This window comes from Mobula birostris, chromosome 21 (genome assembly GCF_030028105.1).
Source record: "Mobula birostris isolate sMobBir1 chromosome 21, sMobBir1.hap1, whole genome shotgun sequence".
NCBI classification, from domain to species: domain Eukaryota; kingdom Metazoa; phylum Chordata; class Chondrichthyes; order Myliobatiformes; family Myliobatidae; genus Mobula; species Mobula birostris.
The window spans coordinates 67,118,655-67,132,630 of NC_092390.1; the positions used below are offsets into that span (position 1 = coordinate 67,118,655).

The following is a 13,976-nucleotide window of genomic DNA, read 5'->3' on the forward strand; positions in this document are numbered from 1 at the left end:
GCTAGCTAGAAATGTGCTGAGATATTTAACATCTTGCTTTGGCAGTCTGAGGTATCCACCGGCTTCAAGCAAGCTTCAATTTTACCATTGTCTAAGAAGTATGTGGTAACCTGCCTCAAATACTATCATCTAGTAGACCTTGCATCCATGGTGATTAAGTGTTCTGAGAGATTGGTTATGAAACATAGCAACTCTTGCCTGAGAAGTGACTTACAGCTGCTCCAATTTGCCTAGCAGTGCAACAGGTCCACAGCAGATACCATCTCACTGGCTCTTCACTCAACCCTAGAACATCTGGATAGCAAAAGTGCAAACAACAGGGTGCTCTTTATTAAATACAGCTCAACATTCAATACCATCATTCCCCTCAAAAGTAATCAATAACGTTCAAGACCTTAGCCTCAATACATCCTTATGTAATTAGATCCTGGATTTCCTCTCTTGCAGACCCCAGTCAGTTCAGATTGGCAACATCTCCACAATTTCCATTAGCACGGGTGCATCACAGGGCTGTGTGCTTAGCCACCTGCTCTGCTCGTTTTATACTTATGACTGTGTGCCTAAGTACAGCTCCAGTGCCATGTTCAAGTTTGCTGTCATAGGCTGAATCAAAGCTGGTGACGAATCAGCAGATAGGAGAAAGTTTGAAAATCTGGCTGAGTGGTGCCAGAACAATAAGCTCTTACTCAATGTCAGCAAGAGCAAGGAGCTAATTATTGAATTCAAGAAGATGAAACCAGAGGGCCATGAGTCAGTCCACATCAGAGGATCAGAGGTGGAGAGAGTCAGCAACTTTAAATTCCTCAGTGTTGTCATTTCAGAGGATCTATTCTCTGAGCAGCATATAAGTGCAGGTACAAAGAAAGCATGGTAGTGCCTCAATTTGCGAAGTTTTGGCATGATACCTAAACTTTGACAAACTTCTATAGATGTGTGGTTGTGAATATATTGACAGGCTGCATCACAGCCTGGTATGGAAACATCAATACCCTTAACAGAAAATTCTACAATAGGTAGTGGATACGGTCCAGACCATCATGCGTTAAGTCCTTTCCACCATTGAGCACATCTGTATGGAACATTGTTGCAGGAAAGCAGCCTCCATCTTCATAATAATAATAAGTACTTTATTGGTCCTGAGTGGGAAATTATTTCGTTACAGTAATATTTAAAAACTTACTTAGCAATGATAATGAATATAATATTAACAAATAAAGAACAGGATAATAATGTACACAATAACAATTTACCAATGTACAATAATAATGTCCGAAATAATGAAACAGAGACTATTGTACAATGATGTGTGTTCTCCTGTTGCACAGAGATGAACTGTTGTATATGCTTATTGCAGTTGGTAGGAAAGATTTTCTGTAACAATCCTTGTGACAGCGGAGCTAAATGAGTCTGTTCAAAACAGTGCTCTGCTGTTTATTCAATAGGTCATGGAGAGGATGTGCCTGATTGTCCATAATGGATAACTGTTTATTTAGTGACCTCCTCTCCGCCACTAACTCAAAGAGTCCGGGTTGTAGCCAAGGACAGATTCAACCTTTTTGATGAGGTATGGGGAGAAAGCAGGGGTGTGGGGATGACTGGAAGAATTGGATCAGTCCATGATTGAATGGCGGAGCTGACTTGATGGGCCAAATAGCTTACTTCTGCTCCTATATCTTATGGTCTTATTTCGTCTTTTTGCATCACCAGCACCGATGCTGTTCCCCCAACATAAATTTGCAGAGAAGACTGAACTCGCTACAACAGACTAGTAAGAGATCTCTAACATCCTGCTACACACACCGAAGGATCTCAGCTTCTTTAGAAAATAGTCTGCTCATCCCCTTCTTGTAAACAGCCTTAGTGTTGGCTTTCCAGTCAGGTCTGTTGTCACAGAAACATAGAAAACCTATAGCACAATACAGGCTCTTCGGCCCACAAAGCTGTGCTGAACATGTCCTTACCTCAGAAATTACACAGGGTTACCCATAGTCCTCTATTTTTCTCAGCTTCATGTACCTATCCAGGAATCTCTTAAGAGTTGTCGAGGTGAACACCCAAGTATTTGTATTCTACCACCGGAACTCTTCATCCTAAAGTCAATCGCCATCTCCCTGGTTTTGGCCACTTTCAGGAGCAGGTGATTCCTTGCCTCCTGCACCACTTCGCAAACTTGTCCACTGGTCCTCTGTACGCTGACACCTGCCCATCTCTGATACACCAAACCACTGCAGAGTCATCTGAGAACTTCTGCAAATGACAAGACTCAGATTTGTACTAAAAGTCTGAGGTGTACTTGGTGACCTGAAACAGAGAAAGGGCAGGCTCTTGTGGCGCTCCAGTGCCCTTCACTGCCATCTCAAACAGAGAACTACCCAGCCGTACAGACTGGTGTCTAGCTGTCCTTTACCATCTGGGACATGCCCTTTTCTCATTACTACCATAAGGGAGGGGGTACAGGAGCCTAAAGACCCATATGTAATGTTTTAATGGGAATGGGACTATTCCACATCCCATTCCCATTCTGACATTCCACATCCCATTCCCATTCTGATATTCCACATCCCATTCCCATCCTGACATGTCTATCCACGGCCTCCTCTACTGCAAAGATGAAGCCACACTCAGGTTGGAGGAACAACGCCTTATATTCCGTCTGGGTAGCCTCCAATCTGATGGCATAAACATTGTCTTCTCTACCTTCTGCTAATGCCCCACCTTCCCCTCGTACCCCATCCGTTTTATATATATATATATACACATTCTTTTTTTCTCTCTCTCTCTCCTTTTTCTCCCTCTGTCCCTCTGACTATACCCCTCGCCCATCCTCTTGGTTTTCCCCCCCTCCCCCTTTTCCTTCTCCCTGGGCCTCCTGTCCCATGATCCTCTCATTTCACTTTTGCCGATCACCTGTCCAGCTCTTGGCTCCATCCCTCCCCCTCCTGTCTTCTCCTATCATTTTGGATCTCCCCCTCCCCCTCCCACTTTCAAATCTCTTACTAGCACTTCCTTCAGTTACTCCTGACAAAGGGTCTCGGCCTGAAACGTCAACTGTACCTCTTCCTAGAGATGCTGCCTGGCCTGCTGCGTTCACCAGCAACTTTGATGTGTGTTGTAATGTTTTAGTAACAGTTTCTTCCTCTTTGCCATCAGCTTTCTGAAAAGTCTGTGAAACCCTGAACACTCTCTCACTATTTTGCTTTTGCACTATTTAAAAAATTTTTTTGTAACTTATAAGTATTTTTAAATCTTGCATTGTACTGCTGCCACAAAATAAGTTTCATGACATACATCAATGATAATAAACCTGATTCTGATTCAGGTAGGTTATAGCTAAGGTTTTGTCAGAGTATTTTTCAGCAATTTGTAAAAATTTGGATCATTGGGCAGAGATGAAGGTGGGGGTGATCATTCTCACATATACGCATGCTTCAAGCAGTTATGGGGGAATACACTGACTAAAATTGGGCCGTTGTTGGTTTTCCTTTTAAAGTAAGGTGTGTCTAACATGTTGGTATTGACAACATATTTTTATGTCCTGGAGGGCTTTTTAATTTCAACTGCATTATTTATCAAAATTCCTCTCATGCCTTTATTATTCTGCTCTAATATTTTACAGGTAAAATACTATTCCAGTTCTGGTGTGTTTCAGTCTGCAGTTGCTACTGGAAAGGAGTCAATTCTGAGCAGAAAGCGGCCATTTGTTGGGCGATGCTGTCATGTGTGTTCTCCATTAAGCAGGGTAATTATAGTAATGTATAAGGTAAAATGCAGTAATAAAATACCTTCTGTATTCTTGCCATGCACGAATTATATTACAGTTAAGTAGTTAATGCTTAGCTCCATTAATTTGGTATTGGTATCCACTCGAAATGACTCACCAGATTTATGTGGTGACCATTTTTGACCATTGAAGCAGAATTAATCCAGTAAATCCATTGATTTTAATTGGGGAGACAATTTTTTCTTGGAGAATGTGGAAAATCAGGACACATTCATCTGCTTTCTGTTATGCATTTTCTCAAGCTTGTTTCCTGATGTCCTGGAAGTAAGAATTTTAACTTCTGTGTATAGGATATGGTTCAATAAGGAGCATGTTGATGAGACTAAGGATAAAATTTTATAGATGACTGTCTTTAATTTAATTTTATAAAATGCAGTTTAATGCAGTGGGTGAGCATCTGGGGGACAGTGACCACCACTCCCTGGCCTTATCATGGAAAAGGATAGAATCAGAGAGGACAGGAAAATTTTTAATTGGGGAAGGGCAAATTATGAGTCTAAAAGGCTAGAACTTGCAGGTGTGAATTGGGATGATGTTTTTGCAGGGAAATATACTATGGACAATGTGGTCGATGTTTAGAGATCTCTTGCAGGATGTTAGGGATAAATTTGTCCGATGAGGAAGATAAAGAATGGTAGGGTGAAGGGACCATGGGTGACAAGTGAGGTGGAAAATCTAGTCAGGTGGAAGAAGGCAGCATACATGAAGTTTAGGAAACAAGGATCAGATGGGTCTATTGAGGAATATAGGGTAGCAAGAAAGGAGCTTAAGAAGGGGCGAAGGAGACCAAGAAGGGGGCATGAGAAGGCCTTGGCGAGTAGGGTAACGGAAAACCCCAAGGCATTCTTCAGTTATGTGAAGAACAAAATGATGACAGGAGTGAAGGTAGGACTGATTAGAGATAAAGGTGGGAAGATGTGCCTGGAGGCTGTGGAAGTGAGCGAGGTCCTTGATGAATACTTCTCTTCGGTATTCACCAATGAGAGGGAACTTGATGACGGTGAGGATAGTATGAGTGAGGGTGATGTTCTGGAGCATGTTGATATTAAGGGAGAGGAGGTGTTGGAGGTATTAAAATACATTAAGACGGATAAGGCCCCAGGGCCTGATGGAATATTCCCCAGGCTCCTCCACGAGGCGAGGGAAGAGATTGCTGAGCCTCTGGCTAGGATCTTTATGTCCTCGTTGTCCACGGGAATGGTACTGGAGGATTGGAGGGAGGCAAATGCTTTCCCCTTGTTCAAAAAGGTAGTAGGGATAGTCCGGATAATTATAGACCAATGAGCCTTATGTCTGTGGTGGGAAAGCTGTTGGAAAGGATTCTTAGAGATAGGATCTATGGGCCTTTAGAGAATCATGGTCTGATCAAGGACAGTCAGCATGACTTTGTGAAGGTCAGATCGTGTCTAACAAGCTTGATAGAGTTCTTTGAGGAGGTGACCAGGCATATAGATGAGGGTCGTGCAGTGGACGTGATCTATATGGATTTTAGTAAGGCATTTGACAAGGTTCCACATGGTAGGCTTATTCAGAAAGTCAGAAGGCATGGGATCCAGGGAAGTTTGGCCAGGTGGATTCAGAATTGGCTTGCCTGCAGAAGGCAGAGGGTGGTGGTGGAGGGAGTACATTCAGATTGGAGGGTTGTGACTGGTGGTGACCCACAAGGATCTGTTCTGGGACCTCTACTTTTCGTGATTTTTATTAACGACCTGGATGTGAAGGTAGAAGGGTGGGTTGGCAAGTTTGCAGATGACACAAAGGTTGGTGGTGTTGTAGATAGTGTAGAGGATTGTCGAAGATTGCAGAGAGACATTGATAGGTTGCAGCAGTGGGCTGAAAAGCGGCAAATGGAGTTCAACCCGGAGAAGTGTGAGGTGGTATACTTTGGAAGGACGAACTCCAAGGCAGAGTACAAAGTAAATGGCAGGATACTTGGTAGTGTGGAGGAGCAGAGGGATCTGGGGGTCATGTCAACAGATCCCTGAAAGTTGCCTCACAGGTAGATAGGGTAGTTAAGTAAACTTATGGGGTGTTAGCTTTCATAAGTCGAGGGATAGTGTTTAAGAGTCGTGAGGTAATGATGCAGCTCTATAAAACTCTGGTTAGGCCACACTTGGAATACTGTGTCCATTTCTGGTCGCCTCACTATAGGAAGGATGTGGAAGCATTGGAAAGGGTACAGAGGAGATTTACCAGGATGCTGCCTGGTTTAGAGAGTATGGATTGTGATCAGAGATTAAGGGAGCTTGGGCTTTACTCTTTGGAGAGAAGGAGGATGAGAGGAGACATGATAGAGGTATACAAGATATTAAGAGGAATAGATAGAGTGGATAGCCAGCGCCTCTTCCCCAGGGCACCACTGCTCAATGCAAGAGGACATGGCTTTAAAGTAAGGGGTGGGAAGTTCAAGGGGGATATTAGAAGAAGGTTTTTTACTTAGAGAATGGTTGGTGTGTGGAATACACTGCCTGAGTCAGTGGTGGAGGCAGATACACTAGTGAAGTTTAAGAGACTACTAGACAGGTATGTGGAGGAATTTAAGGTAGGGGGTGGTTATACGGGAGGCAGGGTTTGAGGGTCGGCACAACAATGTGGGCCAAAGGGCCTGTAATGTGCTGTACTATTCTGTGTTCTATATTTTTTGTGAGTACTTTTAAATAGTAATTTTGAAGCATCTTCATTATGAACAGAACGAGCAAGTTGCAGGCTTTGACGTGCTGGACTGACAGATATTTCAGTCTATTATTGCAAGGAGTATTCCTGTTAATACTCTTAAGAACATAAGAAATAGGAGTGGGAGTAGGCCATCTGGTCCGTGGAGACTGTTCTGCCATTCAATAAGATCATGGCTGATCTGGCCATGGACTCATCTCCACCTACCTGCCTTTTCCCCATAACCCTTATTTCCCCACTATGCAAAAATCTATCCAATGTTGTCTTAGATCTATCTACTGAGGTAGCCTCCACTGCTTCATTGGGCAGAGAATTCTACAGATTCACTGTTCTCTGGGAAAAGCAGTTCCTCCTCATCTCTGTCCTAAATCTACTCCCCTGAATCTTGAGGCTATGTCCCCTGTTCTAGTCTCACCTACCAGTGGAAACAACTTTCCTCCCTCTATCTTATCTATCCCTTTCATGATTTTATGTTTCTACAAGATCTCTCTTTTTTCTGAACTCTGGCAAGTACCATCCCAGGCGGCTCGATCTCATCGTCTAACTCCCTTATCTCTGGAACCAACCTGGTGAATCTCCTCTGCACCGCCTCCAAAGCCAGTATCTTCTAAGGAGGCCAGAACTGCACACAGTACTCTAGGTGCGGCCTCACCAGTACCCTGTATAGTTGCAGCATAACCTCGCTTCTCTTAAATTCAATTCTTCTGGCAATGAAGGCCAACATTCCATTTGCCTTCTTGATAGCCTTCTCTACCTGTGAACCAACCTTTTGTGATTCATGCACAAGCACCCCCAAGTCCCTCTGCACAGCATGATGTTGCAATTTTATACCATTTAAATAATAATCTGCTCATCCATTTTTCCATCCAAAGTGGATGACTTCACATTTACCAACATTGTATTCATCTGCCAGACCCTTGCCCAGTCACTTAACCTATATCTCAATATTCTTCTGCATAATTTGCTTTTCCATTCAATTTAGTATCATCAGCAACTTAGATATATACACTCGATCCACTTTTCCAGATAATTAATGTCCATCATGAACAGTTACGGGCCCAGCACTGACCCCTACGGCACACCGCTCACCACTGATTGCCAACCAGAGTAACACCCATGTTTCCCAACTGTCTGTTTTCTATTAGTTTACCAATCTTCTATCCATGCTAATACATCACCCCCAACTCTTATCTTATGGATAAGTCTTTTATGCGGCAACTTATCAAATGTCTTCTGGCAATCCAAGTGAGTAACGTCCATCTGTCCCCCTCTATCCACTACGCTCGTTATATCCTCAAAGAACTCCAGGAAGTTTGACAAACAGGACCTGCCTTTGCTGAATCCATGCTGCATCTGCCTGATGGATCCATTTCTTTCCAGATACCTCGCTATTTCTTCTTTAATGATAGCTTCAAATATTTTCCCAACTACAGATGTTAAACTAACTGGCCTATAGTTACCTACCTTTTGCCTACATCCTATTTTGTATAGTGATGTGACATTCACCATCTTCTAATCTGTCAGGACCTGCCCAGAGTCCAGAGAATTTTGGTAAATTATCACCAAAGCCTCTACAATAACTGCTGCCATTTCTTTCAGTACCCTGGCGTGCATTCCATCAGGACCAGGGGACTTGTCTATCTTCAGGCCCACACGTTTGCTCAGCACTACCTGTTTGTGATGGCTATTGTATCGAGGTTCTCATCTTCCATTGCATCCATAACGTCTCTCTTTGGCATGTTAGACATGTCCTCCACCATAAAGACTGACACAAGATCGTCATTCAAACCCTCAGCCATTTCCTCATTACCCATATCAATTCCCCCTTCTCGTTCTCCAAGGCACCTACGTTCTCTTTAGGCCACTCTTTTTCACTTTATATAATTATAAAAACTTTTACTCTCCGTTTTTATATTTTGTGCTAGTATATTTTCTTAATCTATTTTCCTCTTCTTTATTGCTTGCTTTGTGGTTCTTTGTTGCTTTTTAAAGTTTTCCCAATCTTCCAATTTCTCACTACTCTTGGCGATTTTGTATGAATAGGCTTTTATTTCGACGCCTTCTTTTATTTCCTTAGTTATCCAAGGCTGGCTGCCCCCAACCTTACTGTCCTTGCTTTCAACTGGAATAAACTTTTGTTGAAAAATCTCTTTGAAAGTCTTCCATTGTTCTTCAACCGTCCCACCATATAGCCTGTGTTCCCAGTCTATATTAGTCAAATCATCCTTCATCCCATTGTAGTCTCTTTTGTTTAGGCATAATACACAGTTTTTTTAGATTGAACTATTGCACCCTCCATTTATATGAGAAACCCAATCATACTGTGATCACTCTTTCCAAGAGGATCCTTAACTGCAAGATCACTAATTTTACCTGTTTCATTACAGAGGACCAGATCTAAAATAGCACATTTCTTTGTAGGTTCAGTAACATGCTGTTCAAGAAAGCCATCACGGATGCATCCTCCTTGAGAGTACCTCGACCAACTTGATATACCCAATCCATGTGCAAGTGAAAGTCCCCCATGATAACTGCTGTTTCATTCTTACATGCCTCAGATATTTCCGTGTTTATTGCCTGTGCCACTCTAATGTTATTATTCGGTGGCTGATAGACAACTCCCGCCAGTGATTTTTTTATTCCCCTTTACTATTCCTGACTCTACCTGGATGGATTCAACATTCAGCTACTTAGATCCTGTACTGTCTCTCACCATGCCTAACTTCATCTTTAATTAAGAGTGCTACCCCACCTCCCTATCCTTCCATATTACCTGATATCCTTGGATATTTAATTCCCAATCCTTTCCACCCTGCGACCATATTTCTGTAATGGCCACTAACAAGTTCACTGACCTTGCTTTGAACACTACGGATATTCAAAAACATTCACTCTTACTCCAACTTGTAGTTTATTTTTTAATATTATACTAGTACAATAAATATTTTACAGAGGTGTAATAAATTTTCAGTGAAGCCAGTGAATTTAAAAGCGGCATGAGAACCAGAGTCCTGGTGGGTTTTAAAAGAGCACAAGAACCAGGACCCTATTGAGTCAGAAGCCAAGCCATCAAAATTTTCAAACAATGTGATCGCAGATTATGGGAATTGTACTGTATTACATTATCCTGCAGATTTTATACTTGTTGAGGTAAGTAATTCTTGAGTCAACAAATGGAGTAAGTTCAGCATTTTGCACCTAATGCCAGGATAGATGCAGAGTAAAGTTGTCCACATTACCCCACATACCCATCTTTTTTTCTTTTAAAAAGTTAAAGTAGTTAAGTCGACTAAATTTTATTATTTAGGCATATACTGCCTATATGCAGGTGGGAATAGGACAGCCAGATGATAAGATTTCCCAAAATGTGGCCGAAGGATGGAACAGTTGGCGTTCTTGATGATAAGAGTTATCTTGATTTTTTTTCTATCCATCCTCTCCCTTTCCATATAAACATTGATTCTTTATTCTTAGAACATTGCTCAAATGATAACCATTACGTAGATATATAGAATGAAATGCCTGTGCAAGCATGATCTTTCTTTTCTCCCCAACCCACCCCCCCCACCAATTCAGTAAGTCATGAGAAGTTCAGGAATACTGGTTAGAACATGTTGTGTAGACGGACACCCAGATAGATTTAGGAGGCTGTTCAGTGAAGGGAATATCATTGTTGAGCTTATTCCTGCTGTGGTTTGATATGCATATTTGTATTTGAGATAGATTTTGGTGGATTGCATTTATGCCTTGGTTAATTTTCGCCTCCCTAATCTATATAAAAAAAAAATAGAGCCCCGAGTACATTCATGACTCTAGTTTGATAATTCATCAAAGAATAGTGAAAGTTGAAGAATGGGCATGGTCATTTCAGTTGGAACTCGTTCAGCAAAGTGGAGACAGTAGTCCCAAAAATCTGGGCTGGAATCAGACTCCTATCAGTCATGAAATGCTTATGTTACATAATCTAGATCATACCAATGCGTGTTAATGAACTATTCAGAATATCAAAGCTTGGCTAAAGAAATACATTTGCTAGAAGCTTCTTTTGCTTGTATTTTGCACACAGTAAATATGATTTCAGTGCTTTGTCCTTTTGCTACCTAGGATAAACTGTTTAATGCCAGCATCCCTTCCCAAGGACTACGGAATGTTATTTATATTAATGAAACCCACACCAGGTATGATCTGAATTTTCAACATAATATTAGATGTGTTTTCTCTGTTTAATAATGATCAGTTTTCAATAAGCATATTAATATAATATTACCTCACTTGGCTGTGAGTCTGATTTGACATGAGGATGATGTCTCATTCAATTTTTGTACAATGTCTTCAGAAATGGCAAGTATGACAATTGAATGAGCATAATTACATTCATCCTGATGTCTTTTCTATGTTATCATGTGTGGCATATATGTAATAATAGATAAATAATAAGATAACACCCTTTGCAGAGAAAAGATTTCTGAGATCAACTTAAAGGAGATTTTATATTTTGTTCCTAGTCCCAAAAAGTGCTGCATTGGTAATTTTTTACACAGAACGATAAACATTCATGTCTTTAACATTTGAAGTCAGTTGAGCTAACACCCAAATCAAACCATGCAAAAAAAGATTTTCATAAGTTTATAAGCAGGTCTTGTCGCTGAAAATGGATTGGCTTTTTCTACCATCAAGTCTTTGCCAAAGCAATAACAATATTTTAAGAAAAGTATGATTTCATCAGTAATGACCCAAGATCATGCTAACAACTAAATTGTATTAAGTTACAAATCAGTACAGTGGCTTTCATCTGAGTTTTTTCAGCTCTTTACTGGCACCCAAAGGGAATTTGAGTTTTTTTAAGATTAGATGCATCATTTGGAATGGTAGTTTCTGCGTGTTGTTAGCTGGAAATGATGTCGTCAAAGGGCTATGAACAAGCTCCCTGTCCAATTTGCATCTTTCATTGGGAAATGATGTATAGTACTGTAAGGGCAAAGGAAAGCAGAAAAAAACAAGCAGGAATGGGAAGAAGGTAACTTGAATTGCAGTAGACAGCTGTTGTGTACTTGTTCCCAAGAGACAGTGTTGCAAAATGAAAAATATTTATCTTAAAATTATGACCAAGCAGAATTTTTATTTATACTTTATTAACATCACTTTTGAAACAGAACATTTAAAAAGAAGAAATGGTCCTTGTTATCAGTGAGCAAATGCATTAATTATTTGCTGGTTTGGGGCAATTATATAATTCTTTTTTTACCTCATTTTTATTTATTGATTAGATATCGAGGCTGGTTGGCCCGGCGTCTCTGCTATGTCTTGTTTGTTCAGGAAAGAGATGTGCATCGTGATATGTTTCCCAGGAATGTGATTGAGAACGTTTTAAACAGCAACAGGTATGGAGAGCTGAATATTACTGACTGGAAGATTTACAAAGTGACAGACCACCACATACTATGTTAGTTTCTGTGTCCCACCACTACCTCTGCTTACAATGTTTGATTTTTTAAAATTCATTAATAAACGAATTAAATAAATATTCAGGTTTTCCCCTGTTGTTGTTTTATTTTAAATCAGGAAAACAACTAAAAAAGTAGTGCATTTGCCCTTTAGATTCTTTGATGTATTTGCCATCATAATGCATTGATGATTTGATAGAATGGGTGCAGTCACTGACATGTCATGTTAATGGTTTAGTGCAGGGGTCCCCAAGCTTTTTTGCACTGCGGACCGGTTTAGTATTGCCAATATTCTTGCAGACTGGCCGACCAGGGGGCGGGTGGGGGGGGGGGTGCTCAAGTAGGGTTAAACTCACCTCAACATGTCCTTTACAGTTAGAGTTGCCAACTTTCTCACTCCCAAATAAGGGACAAAAGTAGTAGTCAAATATGGGACACTTGGGTTTACCCCGAGAAAGACTACCATGACCATGAAGCCTTGCGCAGGCACTTGTGTGCGCAGGCGTGATGTGCGCATATGTGATGTGCGCATGTGCACATGTGCCAATTTTTTCCCCCACAAATCGGTTTTTGCTTAATCTTTCCGACTACACTGTACATACATTATTTCTACTTTATATAGGCTGTGTATTTATCATATCATTCCTGGTTTTACTATATGTTAGTGTTATTTTAGGTTTTATGTATTATTTGGTATGATTTGTTAGGTTATTTTTTGGGTCTGGGAATGCTCAAAAGATTTTCCCATATAAATTAATGGTAATTGCTTCTTCGCTTTACACCATTTACAAACCAATTTAGCCCAATATATGGGATGTCCCGGCAAATATGGGACAGTTGACAACCCTATGTTCAAGTTCAACAGTGCATGACAGGGAATGAGGAAAGGTGGAGCTGACTCATATCATTTCCTTGCGGCCCGGTAGCGCATGCTTTGCGGCCCGGTGGTTGTGGACTGCTGGTTTAGTGTCACTTGTAGGATATGCTTAAACAGATCTCTGATCTTGGGTGGATTTTTGTGATACAAGTCAGGTTAAAATTTCAGAAGCAACACACATAAAAGTTGCTGGTGAACGCAGCAGGCCAGGCAGCATCTCTAGGAAGAGGTACAGTCGACGTTTTGGGCCGAGACCCTTCGTCAGGACTAACTGAAAGAAGAGCTAGTAAGAGATTTGAAAGTGGGAGGGGGAGGGGGAGATCCAAAATGATAGGAGAAGACAGGAGGGGGAGGGATGGAGCCAAGAGCTGGACAGTTGATTGGCAAAAGGGATATGAGAGGATCATGGGACAGGAGGCCCAGGGAGAAGGAAAAGGGGAAGGGGAAGAAAAAGCCCAGAGGATGGGCAAAGGGGTATAGTGAGGGGGACAGAGGGAGAAAAAGGAGAGAGAGAGAAAAAGAATGTATGTATATAAATAAATAACGGATGGGGTACGAGGGGGAGGTGGGGCATTAGTGGAAGTGTGAGAAGTCAATGTTCATGCCGTCAGGTGGGAGGCTACCCAGACGGAATATAAGGTGTTGTTCCTCCAACCTGAGGGTGGCTTCATCTTGACCGTAGAGGAGGCTGTGGATAGACATGTCAGAATGGGAATGGGACGTGGAATTAAAATGTGTGGCCACCAGAGATCCTGCTTTCTCTGGCAGACAGAGCATAGGTGTTCAGCGAAATGATCTCCTAGTCTGCGTCGGGTCTCGCCAGTATATAGGAGCCCACATCGGGAGCACCGGACGCAGTATATCACCGCAGCCGACTCACAGGGGAAGTGTCGCCTCACCTGGAAGGACTGTCTGGGGCCCTGAATGGTGGTAAGAGAGGAAGTGTAAGGGCATGTGTAGCACTTGTTCCGCTTGCAAGGATAAGTGCCAGAAGGGAGATCGGTGGGCAGGGATGGTGGGGACGAATGGACAAGGGAGTCGCGTAGGGAGCGATCCCTGCGGAAAGCAGAGAGAGGAGGGAGGGAAAGATGTGCTTAGTGGTGGGATCCCGTTGAAGGTGGCGGAAGTTATGGAGAATTATATGTTGGACCTGGAGGCTGGTGGGGTAGTAGGTGAGGACAAAGGAAACCTTATTCCTAGT

The 13,976-nt window shown here is 41.8% G+C and overlaps 1 protein-coding gene across 8 annotated transcripts in view; it reads left to right on the plus strand.

The window, feature by feature from the left end:
* gpam (glycerol-3-phosphate acyltransferase, mitochondrial) overlaps nt 1-13,976 on the plus strand; it is a 179,737-nt gene that overhangs the window by 87,287 nt on the left and 78,474 nt on the right. For all 8 annotated transcript variants that reach the window (XM_072239647.1, XM_072239653.1, XM_072239649.1 and 5 more), the window contains 3 exons: nt 3,617-3,739; nt 10,559-10,632; nt 11,722-11,835. In XM_072239647.1, the coding sequence (XP_072095748.1) occupies nt 3,617-3,739; nt 10,559-10,632; nt 11,722-11,835 (311 nt within the window). The remainder of the gene's footprint in view (nt 1-3,616; nt 3,740-10,558; nt 10,633-11,721; nt 11,836-13,976) is intronic.